Raw genomic sequence first — 17456 nt, 5'->3', positions numbered from 1 at the left:
ATTTTTTGATTTATTGTAGAGATGAGGTCTCACCATGTTGCCCAGGCTGGTCTCGAACCCCTGGACTCAGGCAGTCCCTCGCCTCTGCCTCCCAAAGCGCTGAGATGACAGGTATGAGCCACCTCACCCAACTGGTTGGTTCCCTACCTGTTCATCAAATGACCAACACTGATGTTCATCAACAAAGCAGAAGGAAAAAAGGAGGAAAGAGTGTGGTGTCCTCATCAGCAGGAAGAGTATACAGAGTATTCTAGTAGACTTCCAGGTTCTTTAACTTTATCTGTGTGACCTTGGTGGGTGCCCTGTTCTCTGGATGGTAGGCAACAGGGAGGTCCAGAATAAGTCACTGGCCTAGGGTCAGAAAGGCCTCCTCATCTCAGCTTTGCTACCTCTGGACATGGAACCTTGGGCACGTCGTTGCAGCTCTGAGTGTCCCCATCACATAAGGGAATCGTAGACAGTTGGAAAACAGGTGACAATACTTTAGGAGTTGCAAGGCACACAACCCAGACAGCAGAACATGTCAATCCTGGACCCCCCTCCTCCTAAGTGAGCTGAGAATTCAGTGAAATAAAATATGGGTTCATGCCCACCCTGGGACAGAACGGGACACTCTCTCACTTGTGAGCTACTCCTGCATTACCGGATCTGAGATAAATGTCCAGCTCTGGATTTTGGTTACCTCGTCTCTCCAGAGGAACCTTTCTGATCTTGGCAGGGTGAGCAAGGTGTGACCTTTGACAGCCTAGCAGATATCCAGAGCAGGAACTGATCCCCAGGGGGTATCATCAAATCTTAACCTGAAACACCTTTGGAGAGCTGACCAGAAAACACTCTTCTTGTTGTTTTTATGTGTTAGTTATCTGACAGATGGGGAAGCAGAAAGATAGGGAACGGCCTGACCATCGCTATGCATGGGCCGTGAGGTTGCCCAAGATCCCTCGCCTCATGCAGCAGGGCTCGAGTCAGGCTGGTGTGTGGACGGTGAGGCCAGAGGGCTGAAGGGATGCAGCCACCATCAGGCAGAGCATCAAAGGGCAGAGATGAGGAGGGACGGGGAGAAACGCCAGGGAAAGCCTGGAGACACTGCCGGGACCGACAGGCAGGCCTGTTTCTCTCGGGGCCCTGAGGCTGCTTCCTGCCACGGCAGCCTTGTCCATTTTCATCCCCTGTTACCTGGGGACACGCGTTCACACTCACATACACCAGCGCATGTGGGCATGCACGAAACCCAGACGCTGGCCCTGAAACACCTAGGCTGAGCCCTCACTTGCAATCTGAGGTCCAAGGCAGGTGGTCATCTGTGGCCTGAGGTCCCCAAGCCTCAGTTTACTTATCTGTGAAATGGGGCTGCTTGGTGCCTGCCTTGCCGGCTCTGAGGTGGTGAAATTCACAAACCCAGATGACTCACCCTCACAGCCTGCACTGATGCAACCTCCCCCACCACCAGCAGAAAAATCTGGGAGGTTGGGCACATGACCCTCCATCAAAGAATGCATGAGCGCCTCTCTGCACACAGCCCTGGGCAGAGCCATTTCTCTTTCAGCTCAGTGAATGATAGAAACTCATGGAAGACAGCAGACAATGCAGCCCGGGGATGGGGGAGCTTCCAGAGAGGCCCGTGACCAGGCCACAGGGATGCTGGGGCTGTGAACCAAAAGCCACTGGCTCTGTGAACCCACTGGGCACCGCAGAGCAGAAGGGGTGATGAGTGAGAGGCGAGTGGTGGTGGACGTGCCCACCGGCCCCGGTGCCGGCATGCCCCTCCAGAGGCGCAGGGCGTCCCTCAGGGGGCCACGGTCGTCGTCCTCCCTGGACAGCCCCCCGGCCTCCAGGACCAATGCCGCGAGTGGTCTTGTCCGAGCGCCGGGGGTCTATGTCGGGACCGCGCCCAGCGGCTGCATAGGTGGCCTGGGTGCCCGTGTGACTCGCCGGGCCCTGGGCATCAGCAGCGTCTTCCTGCAGGGCCTGAGGAGCTCAGGCCTGGCCACGGTGCCCGCTCCGGGTCTGGAGAGGGACCACACTGCCGTCGAGGACCTGGGGGGCTGCCTGGTGGAATACATGGCCAAGGTGCACGCGCTCGAGCAAGTCAGCCAGGAGCTGGAGGCACAGCTGCGCATGCACCTGGAGAGCAAGGCCACGCGCTCGGGGGGCTGGGGCGCCCTCCGCGCCTCCTGGGCCAGCAGCTGCCAGCAGGTGAGTGCCCGGGCCGCGCCCAGGGGCTTGGCGGAGGGCTGGGGGTGCGGAAGGCCAGGGGTGGGTAGTAGAGTCTGAGGCCAGAGAAACTGATCCTAGCTCCCGCACTTTCACGATAAAAAATGCTCACGATGACAACGCGACCTTTTTCCGGGCTTTGTGGAAACCTGTACAAGCCCTGCGCATGCATGGTCTCTTCCAACATTCAAAGCAGTGCTGTGTGGTGGATCGTTCACTGATTGCATTCTTCAGATGAGAAAACTGAGGCGTGTCATTTGCCCAAGATCCCAAAGCTAGTAGGGGGATGGAGCTGAGATCTGGACCTCAATTTTCCTGGCTCCAAAATCGTACTTGTCGCATGACCCTGGGCTGCCTCAGTCACCTTACTGTTGAGAAGGGGTTTTTACAGCCAGCATTCAGTCGAGTGCCACCAAACGGATGTGGTATCAGAAACAATAAGTAGTGCCGGGCATGGTGGTTCGTGCCTGTTATCCCAGCACCCTGGGAGGCAGAGGTGAGAGAGCAGCCTGGGCAACTTGACAAGACCGTGTCTCTACAATAAGTCAAGAAAAATTAGCTGGGTGTAGTGGCACACACCTGTGGTCCCAGCTACTTGGAAGGCTGAGGTGGAAGGATTGCCAGAGCCCAGTGGGTTGAGGCTGTGGTGGCCGTGAGCGTGCCACTACACTCCAGCCTGGGCGATGGAGTGAGACTCCAACTCAAAAAAAAAAAAAAAAAAAGCAATAAGTAAATGCAGGTGTTTTCCCCCAGTGTACACAGCACTGCTCAGGTAAGTTTGTGGCCTGAATGGGTAACTGGCAAGTTTCCATCACCCACGGTAAAACACGTAAAAAGAAACAGGTGAAGCTGATGGGGATATCAGAGCTCATTCTGTTCCATAGATCCATAATGTCATGTCAATAGGTAATCAATATAAACAGTCTGAATGAGATGATTTACATTCAGATGGCACTTTCTGCGGTGATGGGAATGTCTTCCATCTGCACCGTCTGGCCTGGCAGCCACCAGCCCTATGTGGCTTTCGGGCAATCGGAACGTGATGGATAAGACTGAGGAACCGAGTTCTCGTTTTTTCTAACGTCCATTCATTTACATGTACATGGCCACGGGTGCCTGGTGGCTATCTCGCCGGACAGGACGCCAAGGCTCTGTCCTTCCCCTCTCTTGGTCGGCCCTGCCATTCCAGCTCCCAGGGTGGTTTCTGCAGAGCCCAGGCTCATCCGTCGCGTTGGCACTGGGACCCTGCCAGTATCACACGTCCCCGCTGGCCTCTCTGTGGGTGGGTGTCTGGCTGCTTCCACCCATCTCCCCGGAAGCTGCTGCCCTGGGGTCTTTCTGAGCTAGATGGGTCTCGAACCACCAGGAGCTACCAATTCAGGCCCTTTGCCCTAGGGGGCAGCGTGCAGCCTCCCACGCAGTCACAAGCCTTGGTGGGTAAGCAGCGAGTCAGCTGAGCAGATGCCAGGAACACCCTATCGGTCGCACCTCCCAGGACACCCCCCCAGCATGGTGGTCAGCACCCACCTGGCGGCACCATCCTCATGACCAACAGCACTGTCCTCTCAGACGTCCCCCAGGACTGCCGTTCCACGGGCACCCACCCGGCTGTGAGGGAGCGCCACCTTCCAGCAGTCCGGGCCTAAAGCCTGTCGAGTTAAGAGGCGGCTAGGATCCTCTACAGGCATCCTGGTTCCAAATATGCATGTCTACCCGCCACAAGAACTCCCTGGATGTCTGTTATCAGCATCACTGCTTGCCCGGATGCCACACAGACTCAGTAGGAGAATCCAGGCATCTTGATATCTAGGTTTACAATACGGCCACAAAAGTCCATACTCGATAGATGCGAACAAGTTACAGAGCTTTTGCAACTCACTCAACCTCTCTGAGCCCCAGTTTCCTCATCTATAAAATGGGTATGATAATCCCCGGATAGTCCAGCAAATCCATAGGTAAATAAAACACTTGGTCCCTGCCTGCAAGTAGACAATAGACAAAGACGCCCTAAAGTATGAGAGCAGGCTCACACCTGTCATCCCAGCACTTGGAGAGGCGGAGGCAAGAGGATTGCCTGAGCCCAGGGATTCGAGACCAGTCTGGGCAACTTGGCGAGACCACATCTCTACAATAAATCAAAAAAATTAGCCAGGTGTGATGGCAGGCACCTGCAGTTCCAGCTACTCGGAAGGCTGAGGCGGAAGGGTCGCCTGAGCCCAGCGGGTCGACTGTGGTGGCTGGGAGCGTGCCGCTGCCCTCCAACCTGGGTGACAGAGTGAGACTCCAACTCAAAAAAAAAAAAAAAATGAGAGTGGCACAGCCTCACACAGGACATCCGACCTCCCTCACAGTGGTCAGGATCCCACTCGGGCTCCTCTCAATGATGATCAGTGAGGTTCTGGGTATAAAGACTCGTCTCTTTTTCTTCTTCTCTTTTTTTTGTTTTTGAGTGGGAGTCTCACTCTGTCGCCCAGACTGGAGTGTAGTGGCTGCTCCCGGCCCCTGCAGCCTCGACCTGCCGGGATCTGGCGATCCTTCCGCCTCAGCCTTCCGAGTAGCCGGAATTACGGGCATGTGCTACCACGCCCGGCTGATTTTTTGATTTATTGTAGAGATGAGGTCTCACCAAGTTGCCCAGGTGGGTCTCGAACCCGCAGGTTCAGGCAATCCATTCACCTCTCTTCTTTTTTTAAAAGCAAGGTCTTGAAGACACAGTTAGACCATCTATAAAACGGTGTGATTCCTGTCTTGCACAGTCCCTCTCTGCTAGGGGAAGTTCAATTTTATCAAAATGAACAGAGAAAATGCCACATACTTGAGAAACACACATGATTTTTCCAGTCAGGCCCCACAGAGCCACAGGTGGGGCCCCCTGCCCGGGTCTCCACCCCTTCCAAGCCCAGAGAAAAGCTCACCCCATCCAGTTACTTCACAAAGTGCAGCTTTCTTTGCCTGGGGACCAGAGACAGCTGCTCTGTGCACCCTCACGCATCCTGGCTGGGGGCCTCATGCCAACATCCTCAAGTCTCACCTCCAGTGCTTCCTGTTCTCCACAACACTCCCTGCCCTCACTGCCTCTTCCCCACCTTGTCCAGCTCCACACACCTCTGCTGTGAAGCCCTCCCAGATGCCCTGTGACTCCTCGGGGCTCACAGGGGCTGGAGCCTTGGAGCAAGCTCTCGGTAGCAGAGCCTGAGTGGGCTGAGTGGTGGCTGGACACCCAAGAGGTGCCGCCTCCTCCCGAGCCTGGGCCCAAGCAGAGAATCCACGACAGCACACTCTTGGCTTGGATCAGGCTGGAGCGAGCAAGGGACGCCTTCTGTCCACCTTGAGACAGGAACCTGCTTCCAGAGGGAAGACAGGCTGTCCCCAACCCCGCCCGCTGACACTGAAAGTTCCCAGAACCCTTCTGGGGAGGGGGGTTCCTGTGCTTTGAAGTCTCTCCACAACTCTCACCCCCAAGAGAAGACAAAGACAGGCTTTCAGGAAAACAGGGTCAAGGGCCAAGGGGGAGGGAAAATGTGGCTGTCACTGTGCAGAGAGCCACAACATGGTAAAGCAACACAACACATGTGGCCAGGTGGGCTTGCACCCAAACAGAAACGGGTATTTAAGTGATCCCCTTAGGCCAGGGTGGGCTCCATGGGTGTGTCACCAGTGCAATCCCAGAGGACCCCCGCTCGGGGCTTAAGGCTCTTCGGTCGCCATTGAAATTCTCCATGATGTTATCTTTATTTTATTTTTGAGTTGGAGTCTCACTCGGTCACCCAGGCTGGAGTGCAGTGGCACGCTCACGGCCACCCCAGTGTCGACCCGCTAGGCTCCGGTGATCCTTCCGTCTCAGCCTTCCAAGTAGCCAAAACTACAGGCACGCACTACCACACCCGGTTAATTTTTTATTTGTTGTAGAGACAAGGTCTCGCCAAGTTGCCCAGGCTGGTCTCCGACTCACGGGCTCAGGCAGTCCCCTCGCCTCGGCCTCCCAAAGTGCTGGGATGACAGACTGAGCCACCAAGCCAGCCCGTGATGTTATCTTTTAATCTGTATTTTGTACTTGGAGTTCAATGGGACGATGGCGGATGGGCCAGAGAGTTCCTTGCATAGCCCCACCCCCTCTGTCTCCCCAGGACAGGTTCTTGGGGGTCCACTCCCCTGCTCCAAGAGCCCCAGGCTCTTCCTGACCTCCCTTTCCTCCCCCACTGGGTAGCAGCAGCTGGGGGGAGAGAACAAGCCTCTTGCCCACCCGATCCAGGTGCCTGCAGGCGGCACTGGGGTTGTGACACTCGTGGGGGTCACCAGTCCCCAGCCGGCCACCAGGATGTGACACGTCAGGTCAGCGGCTGGCGAGAAGGGTACTCCAGGGGTTGGTGGGCTGCACACATGCCCTGAATCAGGAGAACGGCCCCTGGGTGCCGGTTAGGGTCTACACGAGTGTTCAAATGGCCAAGGGAGTGAGTGCAAGATTAAACAGCAAATAAAAGGGACCATGACAGGTTAAAAGAGAGACAGTGGAAGAAAGGAAAAAGCTTTATATGTTAGTCATGTAAATTGCACTTTTTTCCTGCTTTTTGAACAAGGGGTCCTGCATTTTCGTTTTGCCTTGGGCCCCACAAATTATGTAACTGACCCTGGCTAGAGTTCATGTGTATGAAGTTTCTTTTTTTTTTTTTTTTTTTTTGGAGTCAGAGTCTCACTCTGTGGCTGAGGCTGGAGTGCAGTGGCACTCTCATGGCTGCCACAGTGTTGACCTTCCGCCTCAGCCTTCCAAGTAGCTGGAACTACAGGTGCACGCTACCATGCCTGGTTAATTTTTAAATTTATTTCAGGGACACCAGCCAACAACCCTGTTGCCTTTTTTTCTACTCGGTGAGGAAGGATTAGTTCTTGTTTCTTTTTTTTAAACTTCTAGGACCACAGATTCCATAGGAGAGAAACCTGGCCCCAATCTGGATTGCCTGAGTTTCTAGCAGTTTCTCCAAAATAGGCAGATCCCCAGAGTTCTGGTCTCTCTCTCTGCAAGGGACAGTGGAAGGGGCTGTGAACCCTAGGGCGTAGTCAAGTCAGGCCTGTTTTCTTTTCTTTTCTTTTCTTTTTTTGAGTCAGAGTCTCAATCTGCTGCCCAGACTGAAGTGTGCTGGCATGCTCACTGCCACTGTAGCCTCAGTCCTGCTGGGCTCAAGCGATCCTTCTGCCTTAACCTTCCAAGTAGCTGGAACTACAGGCCTGCACCACCACACCTGGCTAATTTTTTGATTTGTCATAGAGACAAGGTCTTACCATGTTGCCCAGGTTGGTCTCAGATCCCTGGGCTCAGGCAATCCTCTCGCCTCCACCTCCCAAAGTGCTGGGATTACAGGCGTGATCCACCACGCCCGGCCAGACCTGTTTTCAACTCCAGTTCTCTTGCCTTTCAGTAGTTTTGACTCCCCTCTCCTCCAACTGCCCACCGTGTCCCTCGGGGGTATGAGCTAATTTCCTCCCGTGGGGTCCAACATCCTGGCTCCTTAACGGGCATCTCCACATGCCCCCTCCTTCCCGGGCAGCTTCTGTCCTGCTCCGGCCTCAGCTGTTCCTTCTTTTTGGATAGTTGGGCTCCGAGAGCTGCTCCCACTCCCCCTCTCCTCATCTGTATCTCTGAGGCTCAAGGCTGTGTTTGTCCTCTCTGAGGAGGAGCTTATTATCAGCGTTATTCAGTTGGCAAGAAAAGTCAGAAGCAGAGAGTAAGGCCTCAGAGGAAAGCCACCATCTCCTGCCTGGGCAGCGGGCAGGTGCCGGATCCTCCTCCGCCCCTGTGGTCACAGCCTCAGGGTTTTTCTCTGTTTTCACTGCTTGGCAGGAGAAGGGGCCGAGAGGTTCTGACACAGTTGAGGAGGGTGGAGGAGAGGCTAGGACTGAAGGGAAACTTCAGGCTGTAACCCCAGCACTTTGGGAGGTGGAAGAGAGAGGATTGCATGAACCCAGGGATTCGAGACCAGCCTGGGCCACTTGGCGAGATCTCGTCTCTACAACAAATCAAAAAATTAGCCAGGTGTGGTGGCGCACGCCTGTATTTCCAGCTACTTGGAAGTCTAAGGCAGAAGGATCGCCTGAGCCCAGCAGGACTGAGGCTGTGGTGGCCATGAGCATGCCAGTGCACTCCAGCCTGGGCAACAAAGTGAGACTCTGACTGAAAAAAGAAAAGAAAACAGGCCTGACTTAACTATGCCCTGGGGCTCACAGCCCCTTCCGCTGTCCCTTGCAGAGAGAGAGAGACCCGTACTCTGGGGATCTGCCTATTTGAAGAAATTGCTGGAAACTCAGGCAATCCAGATTGGGGCCAGGTTTCTCTCCTATGGAACCTGTGGTCCTGGAAGGAAGGAAAGAAAGAAAGAGAGAGAGAGGAAAGAAAGAAAGAAAGAAAGAAAGAAAGAAAGAAAGAAAGAAAGAAAGAAAGAAAGAAAGAAACTAACCCTTCCCCACTGAGTAGAAAGAAAGGCAACAGGGTTTTTGACTGGTGTCCCTGAAAGCAGGCGAGGGGTCAGAACCATGCACTATTTTAGAATCTGCAAAAGCCTGGGCACATTTCCCCAAGACAAACCACTGAGTCTGTGTCTTTTTTTTTTTTTGAGTTGGAGTCTCACTCTGTCACCCAGACTGGAGTGCAGTGGCTGCTCCCGGCCACTGCAGCCCCAACCTGCTGGGCTCCAGTGATCCTTCCGCCTCAGCCTTCCGAGTAGCTGGAAGTACAGGCGCGCACTACCACGGCCGGCTAGTTTTTTATTTATTGTAGAGATGAGATCTCGCCAAGTTGCCCGGGCAGGTCTCAAACCCGCAGGCTCAGGCAATCCACTCACCTCAGCCTCCCAAGGCGCGGGATTACAGGCTGAGCCACAGAGCCCGGCTGAGTCTGTGTCTTGATAAACGCAATTTGTTTGGTCAGCGCAGGCCCCTGGAACAATTACTGTCAGTCAAGCGATAAAGGACACTGCAGTGTAGCTAGAAATGTGACAACACAGAGAAAACTCCTCTTAGAAAGAGGAATGCAAGTGCTTGGAAGTATTTCGGGGGGACAGGGAAGGGGAAGGAGGCGTGTCCACAAGGGTCTTGATACAGGTGGGCGCTGAGCTGCTTTCCAGGAAGGGTGGTTCCTGACTTCTGGGGGCTCTCGTTTTCTAAGCAGAGTGTGTCTGGGAAGGAGGACGCTGGCGAAAAAACGTTGGGGGAGAGCAGACCCGGCGCTTGGCCCTTTTCCATGGCCTTTTCAAAAAGGACACCACATGTAACCACTTTTAATTCTCTTAAGATCTCTTGACATGCGAGGTCTGTGCTGAGTGGGAGATGGAGCTGGCCAGGGGCGGGGGGTGACCCCTGTCAAGAAAATAGGGAAGTGCGTGCAAAGACAAGATGTTGACGCCAGACAGCCCCAAGGTGAAACTCAGGACCTGTAACCTACTAGCTGCATGACCTTGAGCCAAGTTCTTCATGGATCTCGCTACAGCTCAGTTTCTCATCTGTATAGTGAGGATGTTTGGAGACTTCCTTGACATGATAAAAATATCTCTAAGGAGGCAGCACGAGGGGCCTTCCACAGAAACCAGGAACGAGAAAAGAATGCCCACGATTTCTACTATACAACTCTGGTCAGAGGGGGCAGTTGATGTGATCAAAGATGATAAAGTAAGACCTCTGAGTAAACTTAAGAAAGGTCCGAAATCTGTATCAGACAATCATAAAATCCTCCTGAAAGACACAAAAGTAGTCTTGAAGAAATGGGGAAAAAATACCATGTGCTCAAATAGAAACACTCAGCAAAATAAAGATGCTAGGGCTCCCTTAGTTAATTTATGCATTGAATGCAGGCTGGGCATGGTGACTCACACCTGTAATCCCAGCACTTTGGGCAGCCAAGGTGAGAGGATTGCTTGAAACCAACAGTTCAAGACCAGCCTGGGCAACATAGCGAGACCCTGTCTCTACAAAAACAAAATGTTTTTTTTTATTAGCTAGGTGTGGTGGCCAGTGCCTGTAGTCTCTGCTACTCTGGAGGCTGAGGTAGGAGTGTCACTTGAGGCAGAAGTGTCACTTGAGGCAGGAGGTTGAAGCTGCAGTGACCCATGATTGAGCCACTGAACGCCTGCCTAGGCAACAGAGTGAATTCCTCTTTCCAGATAAACAAGTAAATTTAAAGCAATCTCAACTTTTAAAATATCATTTCTTCTCGGACTAGATGGGTTGACTATAGATTTCATCTGTAAGAACAAAAAGGCAAGAATTGCCAGAAAAACTAAGAAGAGTGAGGGGAGGAGAGTGGGTAGAGGAGCAGGAGAACGACCAGACATTAACATATTATAAAGTGCCGGGCTTGGCGCTCAGCCTGTAATCCCTCGCCTTGGGAGGTTGAGGTGAGTGGATTGCCTGAGCCCGCAGGTTCGAGACCCGCCTGGGCAGCAAGACCTCATCTCCACAATAAATCAAAAAATCAGTCGGGCGTGGTAGCGCGTGCCTGCAGTTCCAGCTACTCGAAAGGCTGAGACGGAAGGATCGCCGGAATCCAGCAGGTCGAGGCTGTGGTGGCCGAGAGCGGCCACTGCACTCCAGTCTGGGTGACAGAGTGAGACTCCGACTCAAAAAAAAAAAAAACATATTATAAAGTCTCTGTAATTGAAGCTGGGTGCAGTGGCTCACACTTGTAATCCCAGCATTTTGGGAGGTGGAGGTGAGAGAATTGACTGAGTCCAGGGGTTCGAGACCAACTAGGGCAACTTGGCAAGACCTTGTCACTACAATATATCAAAAAGTCAAATTAGTTAGGCCTGTGGTTCTAGCTACTTGGTAGGCTGAGGCAGAAGGATTGCCTGAACCCAGCAGATAGAGGCTCCGGTGGCCATGAGCGTGCCACTGCACTTCAGCCCAGGCAACAGAGTGAGACTCCAACTCAAAAAAAAAAAAAAAAAAAAGAAAAGAAAAAAAAGTCTCTGTAATTAAAACAGTTAAGCATTGGCACAAACAAAATCAGATGACCATGGAACAGAATAGAAAATTCAATAGTAGGCTGTATTACACCTGGAAATTTAGTATTGATAAGGACAACATTTGAAACCATGGAGGCAAAGATAGACTTTTTAATAACGTAATATTCAGGTAACTAGATAGTTATGAGGGAAATAATAAAATTGAATCCATTTGTTGCTGTGCCCTAGGATCAATTTCAAGTGTATTCTAGATTTAAATGAAAAAAAGGAAACCACACACACAGAAAACATAAGTGAATTCCTTTGTAACCTGGGTATAGGAAAAATTTGTTCTTGTTGTAACTCAAAATTCAAAAGCAACAAAGGACAATATTGATAAATTTTATTACCAAAAAATTTTTAAATTTTGCATTGCAAAATAACACCATAAGCAAAACTAAAAGAGAAATGACAAATTGGAAAAAAAAAATTTCAACTTAGAATACAAAGTCTTACAGGAGTCCCAGACTGCAGTGAGCTAAGATTGCCTCACTACACTCCAGTCTGGACAACAGAACAAGACCCTGTCTCTAAAAAAAGGGGAGGGAGGGTTGATATCCCTATTCTATAAACAGCACTTAAAATTTGAGGTTAAAAAAAAAAAGAACCAACAGCACTCTTTTATTTTTAAATAGGCCAGAGATATGAATAGACAGTTGACACAAAAGTAGATGGAAATGGTTCTTAATGACTCAACTGCACCTATAATAAGAGAAATTTTTTAATACCTACCTGAGGTACCATTTTCACCTATCCAGTTGGTAAAATTCTAAAAGTATGTCAATCTATTTTGTTGGTGAAGCATTAGGGAAACAGGCAAATTTGTACAATGCTGCAAGAAATAGAAAATGTTACAACCCTTAAGGAGAAGAATTTGGCACTATCTACAAAAATGGTATAGGGATTTATATATATGCACTTTGACCCAGCAGTCTACTTCTAAGAATAGCTTCCTGTGACACACTGGCAAAAATCTGAATAAGAAATATGTCCAAGGTTATTCACTTCAGTCTCTTCTGTAATACCAAGAGACTGGAAACAAGCCAAATGCCCACCAGGAGGGGATGAGCTGAATAAACTCTGATACCTGCAGAAGGAGTCACCCTAGAACTGTTGTAGGGTGATGACTTCCAGGGCATACATGTGAGCCAGGAGTCACCCTAGAACTGTCATGGGGTGATGCTCTCTAGGACGTAGACATGAGCTAAGAGGCAAGGCAGGGAGAATGAGTATTTCATTCTCACATTTACCTAAGAAAAGGGAAGGAGATGCATATACATACACATTTTCTTACACTGAAATAATTGAAAATAACCATAAATGTGTTTAATGATTTCTTATAGGAGGAGGGAGGGAATAGAGGGGAAAGAAATGGACACTAGAGTTCTTTTATCTTGTTATATGAAAATGACATGGGAACTATTAAAATATTTTACAGAATTATAAAATAAAATTAACCTTTAAACAGTTAATCCTAAAAATCAGAAACAAAAAAATGAATAGCTGGCTATGTATCAAGTTGATGGCATAGTCAGAGAAGAGCTATTCTAAGTGTTGTAAGACTGAGGAAGTTCAGTGACAGTTTTTTAGTCCCGAATTTCTTTTTTTTTTTCTTTTTGAATTGGAGTCTCACTCTATCGCCCAGGCTAGAGTGCAGTAGCACACGCATGGCCGCCCCAGAATCAACCTGTTGAGTTCCGGTGATCCTTCCACCTCAGCCTTCCAAGTAGCCGGAACTACAGGTGTGCACTACCACGCCTGGATACTTTTTTATTTATTGTACAGACAACCTCACCAATTTTCCTGAGCTGGTCTCGAACCCATGGACTCAGGCATTTTACTCGCCTCGGCCTCCAAAGGTGCTAGGATTAAGGCTGCAACCGAGCCCAGCCTTAGTCTTGAATTGCAATTGGAATTATCGATGTAGACTCATGATGTATGTGATCACAAAAATAAATATGTAACTACTTCCAATTCTGGCCACTGAAAAGATCTAGAAGCAATGGCCAACCCAGCAACAGCAAGCATCTTTAGCCTCAGATTTTGGTCTCTAACAACCATCTTTTACTAAAAGAACAGGGACTCCTTGGAGAAATGTCTGAATCCAGGTTTGAGAACAGGAAATATATACAAGATGAGACTAAAATGTCTTGTCATACCTGAAAGCCAGGGACCTACAAAGAACTACTAGAGTCACAACAAAAGACTTAGGAGCCGAAGGGAATAATCTCTCACTAACCAAAGATGGTTACAAATCAGTAAGAACATCATCAGGACCTCCACACCCACGTGCTGGCAGGGTGATGCACCCCAACTCCACCAGGACAGAAGCACCTGAACTCGGGAATCTCTACACCTCACCCTACAGAAGCTAAAACGACAGCAAAGCTGAGGTCAGACAGCCACAAGGGTGGACACAAAGGAAGCTGTGTTTGGGACAAAAAGAAATCAAAGTAGGCAACATGAACCGTGAAGACCAGAACGGGCTGCGTATGAAAGAACAGAAAAGGCAGATCGGGAGATTCGGCAGGGCAAAGACACCATCCCACCTAGCTCCCCTCTGTGTGATGAGCCACGCAGTCATGAGCCAACAAGATAAGCTATCACATCGTATCCAGAGTGTGCCTGGAAACTAAGAAGAAATGAAGGATCTCATAGGTGACAGATCTACCCAAATCTCGCTGCCGTTCCCAAGCCTGCGGTTTCACTGACAGCAGAGGAAACATCTCACCACATTCCTTTGAACACAGACATGGAGGCACTCATCCGAGCAGCAAATGGATTCTGGTGGGACTCGCACCTCATAGTTCTCCATCTCAGAAACGGTCCTCAGGCGTGCAGAGTGGACACAGCAGCCAGTGGATCAATGTGGGGACAGTACTGGCACCAACAGTAGTGGTCAGAAGTGTGATCACCACTTGCAGAACAGTCATGGATGCAGAAGCCAAAGAAAGGCCAGCATGAGTCAGAGCACTCCCAAGCATGCAATTCCAGCTCTGGGAGCCCCAGGCTGTGTCTCATGACGGGTTCCAGGTCTCGTGAGAATGATCCCCGCAGCAAGGAGCATCAGCGTTCAAAATCACCAGGTACCCAGCTGCACACTGGGACTCCTATGTACCTTTTCCAAATAGCACTCAAAACCACCTTTCGCACCTTCGTCAATGCCAAAGTGCATTTCAATGTCACAGAAACCCACCGCCTATATGCGACCCACGGACAGATAGGAGTCTGTGGAACCAGAGCTGTCCTCTGAGCACTGGAGCAGCTGGCCACACGGCCACCTCACGATTGAACTACAGTCCAGCAGCACAGCTCACCAGGCCGAAGACAGCTTCCCAACACTGGTTGTAAGTCACCCATGCAGAGCTCTTAACATTGTGACCGTGTAAAGCCACTGACCGTGAAATTATGATTGAACTTCAACTGCTTCTTTCCCTTAATAGTAAAGAATGTAAAAGTTTGAATATGAAAAAAAGTTCAAAGACTTGTGAGAGCCGGGTGCAGTGGCTCATGCCTGTAATCCCAGCACTTTAGGAGGCGCAGGTGAGAGGATTGCCTGAACCCACGGGTTTGAGACCAGCCTGGGCAACATGGCGAGACCTCGTCTCTACAATTTAAGAAAATTAGCAAATTAGCTGGGTGTGGTGGCGCACGCCTGAAGTTCCAGCTACCTGGAAGGATCACCGGAACCCAGCAGGTCAAGCACTCCAGCCTGGGTGACAGAGTGAGACTACAACTCAAAAAAATTAAAAAATATTAAAAAGACTTGTGAGGGTTTCCCAAGTGAATTCATAGACTGTAGCTTCCCCTCTTGGGAAATAGAGAAAATGCCACTCATGATTTTCAAATATTAAAACAAGTCAGTTATAAAATAAAAGCCTGCTCCATCAATTTTAAAAAAGAATACTGTCAAGAATATTAACTGCAATGGATTGAAAAACACATCAGCCATGATTAAATCCATGAGTTTAGTATAATACCAAAAAAAAGCCCCACTAATTAATCGTCTTCGGAGTCTGCAACTCATTATTTTGAAAACTGGTACATAATAAGAGAAAATCAAGCATGTTCCCTGCCTTTTTAATAAGACCTATAGGTACATCAGGTAAGAAAAAGAAATAATTGAAGAGAGGAGATATCTTTTTTATAGAAGCCTTCCAGCTAACAAAAAAGAATGATAGAATTATCATGAATTTTATTTATGTATAATAAATATTAATTACTAAAATAGGATGTGCAACCATAATACAATTGTGATTGCAGGCAGTAGCAATCATCAAATGGCTTCTAACATCACTCAGAGACCAGCAGCCATGACGGGCCTCACGCTGCCACCTAGAAGTAGTCTTGCAAAACAAAACAAAATGATGGAATGTGAGTAAGCTGAGCTAAAGCTTCTACTTTACAGAAAATACCAAGGTCAGATGAATATGGTACTCAATGCCACCGGGAAGAAACCCAGAAAACCCAGACCCTGGGAAACCACAGGACAAAAGATCCAAACTTTTTAACAGATAAAAGTCGCAAGGGAAAGAAGAGAGGTGGAGGGAGAGACCTCTACATTCGTAATTAAATAGTCCGCGGCAGAGTAGACACATGGTGAGGACATAAGTGAAACAGAACAGGTCATGTGCTTAGAATCTTGGAAGCTGGGTGATAGAGTAAAGGAAGTCTATTATGCCAGACTTGTTTTTTGATATATTTTGGAAATTTCCCTAATACAAATGAACACAGAAGACCTACCTCATGGGGTTGAGCCAGGGGTAGTCAATGAAATGATGTGTGTAAATTGCCTGGCACGTAATCAATGCCCAATCAAAGTTTGTGGAATTGAATCAACTTGAAGGTACGCACATTAAGTGAGCAGTAACACCCACAACTGTGTTCACATACACCGGTTATTCAGACTTTGCTTGCCTGTGAAAGTTTTCAGGAAAAGCAGGGTCTGGAGCCGGGCTCGGTGGCTCAGCCTGTCATCCCGCGCCTTTGGGAGGCTGAGGTGAGTGGATTGCCTGAGCCCGCGGGTTCGAGACCCGCCTGGGCAGCGAGACCTCATCTCTACAATAAATCAAAAAAAATCAGCGGGGCGTGGTAGCGCATGTCTGTAATTCCGGCTACTCGGGAGGCTGAGGCGGAAGGATCGCCTAAGCATGGCAGGTCGAGGCTGCGGCGGCCAGGAGCGGCCACTGCACTCCAGTCTGGGCGACAGAGTGAGACTCCAACTCAAAAAAAAAAAAAAACAGGGTCTTGATTAGGATCTTGGTGAGGAAGGTGTCCCAGGAGGTGGAGACAGGTTGGGAGTCCCAAAGAACGTGCCAGAAGACTGCCCTTCAGACCAGGGCCCAGCGTGGACAGAGGTAGGGGTTAGGCCTGGCTGTCTGCAGGAAGTCTGTGTTTGGGGCATGCTTCTACCAAGCCCAGCTCTGCCAGGGTTGCCACTCTACCCCCCTCCCCTCCCCTCTCCTTTGCCAGAGCCTGGCATTCAACAAGTGGTCAGGCAGTGAGAACCCAGAAGGCTCAAGGTTTCAAATCGGAACCCTGAAGTTGGAAGCAGGAGGGCTTCTTTTTGCTGTTGTTGTTTTTATTTTATTTTAAAGATGTGGGGTACCATTCAGGATTCGGTATATAAGTGGTCATCATACAGGTAAAGTTTGGGCCTCTCTTTGGTCCCCACTTTGCCTGGTTTGAGATCAGGGATCCTTATTGGTGTGGTGTCCCCCGCCCCCACCCTGGCCGTAACCTGCTACTGCCAATTCCTTTCTTATAGTCTTATGGTGAATGTTCAGGGTCTGCTTATGAGTGAGAACATGTGGTATTCAGTTCTTTGTTTCTGTGTTAGATCATTGAGTATGATCGATCCAAATCCATCCAAGTTGCTGTGAAGACCATATGTTTGTCCTTCTTTATGGCTGCATAATATTCCATTGTGTATATGTACCACATTTTTTAAATCCTGTCCAGTTTCGATGGGCAGCATGTTTGGTTCCATGTTTTTGCTATTGTGACTAGAGCTGCAACAAACATACATGTGTGGGTATCTTTTTTGTAGAATGATGCGAGTTCCTCCACGTATATTCCCAACAGGGGGATTGCTGGGTCATATGGAAGGTCAATTTCTAGATCTTTAAGCAATTGCCACACTGTCTTCCAAAGAGGTTGCACTAGTTTGCATTCCCACCAGCTGTGTAGAAACATTCCTTTTTCTCCACATCCTCACCAGCATCTGTTGCTGTTTGTTTTATTAATGATGGC

The 17456-nt window shown here is 49.6% G+C and overlaps 1 protein-coding gene across 1 annotated transcript; it reads left to right on the top strand.

The window, feature by feature from the left end:
- Positions 1 to 1578: 1578 nt before the first annotated feature.
- Positions 1579 to 3860, top strand: LOC110595629 (phakinin-like). The gene is made up of 2 exons (XM_021712288.1): positions 1579 to 2240; positions 3710 to 3860. Exons 1-2 carry the CDS (start codon positions 1708 to 1710, stop codon positions 3858 to 3860), a joined length of 684 nt encoding a protein of 227 aa, XP_021567963.1. The 5' UTR covers positions 1579 to 1707.
- Positions 3861 to 17456: the final 13596 nt, after the last annotated feature.

This window comes from Carlito syrichta, unplaced genomic scaffold, assembly GCF_000164805.1.
Source record: "Carlito syrichta isolate Samal-C Ts95f unplaced genomic scaffold, Tarsius_syrichta-2.0.1 Scaffold303170, whole genome shotgun sequence".
In the NCBI taxonomy this organism is placed as follows: Eukaryota; Metazoa; Chordata; class Mammalia; order Primates; family Tarsiidae; genus Carlito; species Carlito syrichta.
This window is presented reverse-complemented; position numbering and strand designations above follow the sequence as displayed.

Excerpts from the sequence above, each read along its gene's own strand:
- LOC110595629 (XM_021712288.1), top strand. The coding sequence starts at position 1,708 with ATGAGTGAGAGGCGAGTGGTGGTGGACGTGCCCACCGGCCCCGGTGCC. Across the intron at positions 2,241-3,709 it reads GGCTTGGCGGAGGGCTGGGG|GACACCCCCCCAGCATGGTG; the intron begins GTGCGGAAGGCC and ends CGCACCTCCCAG.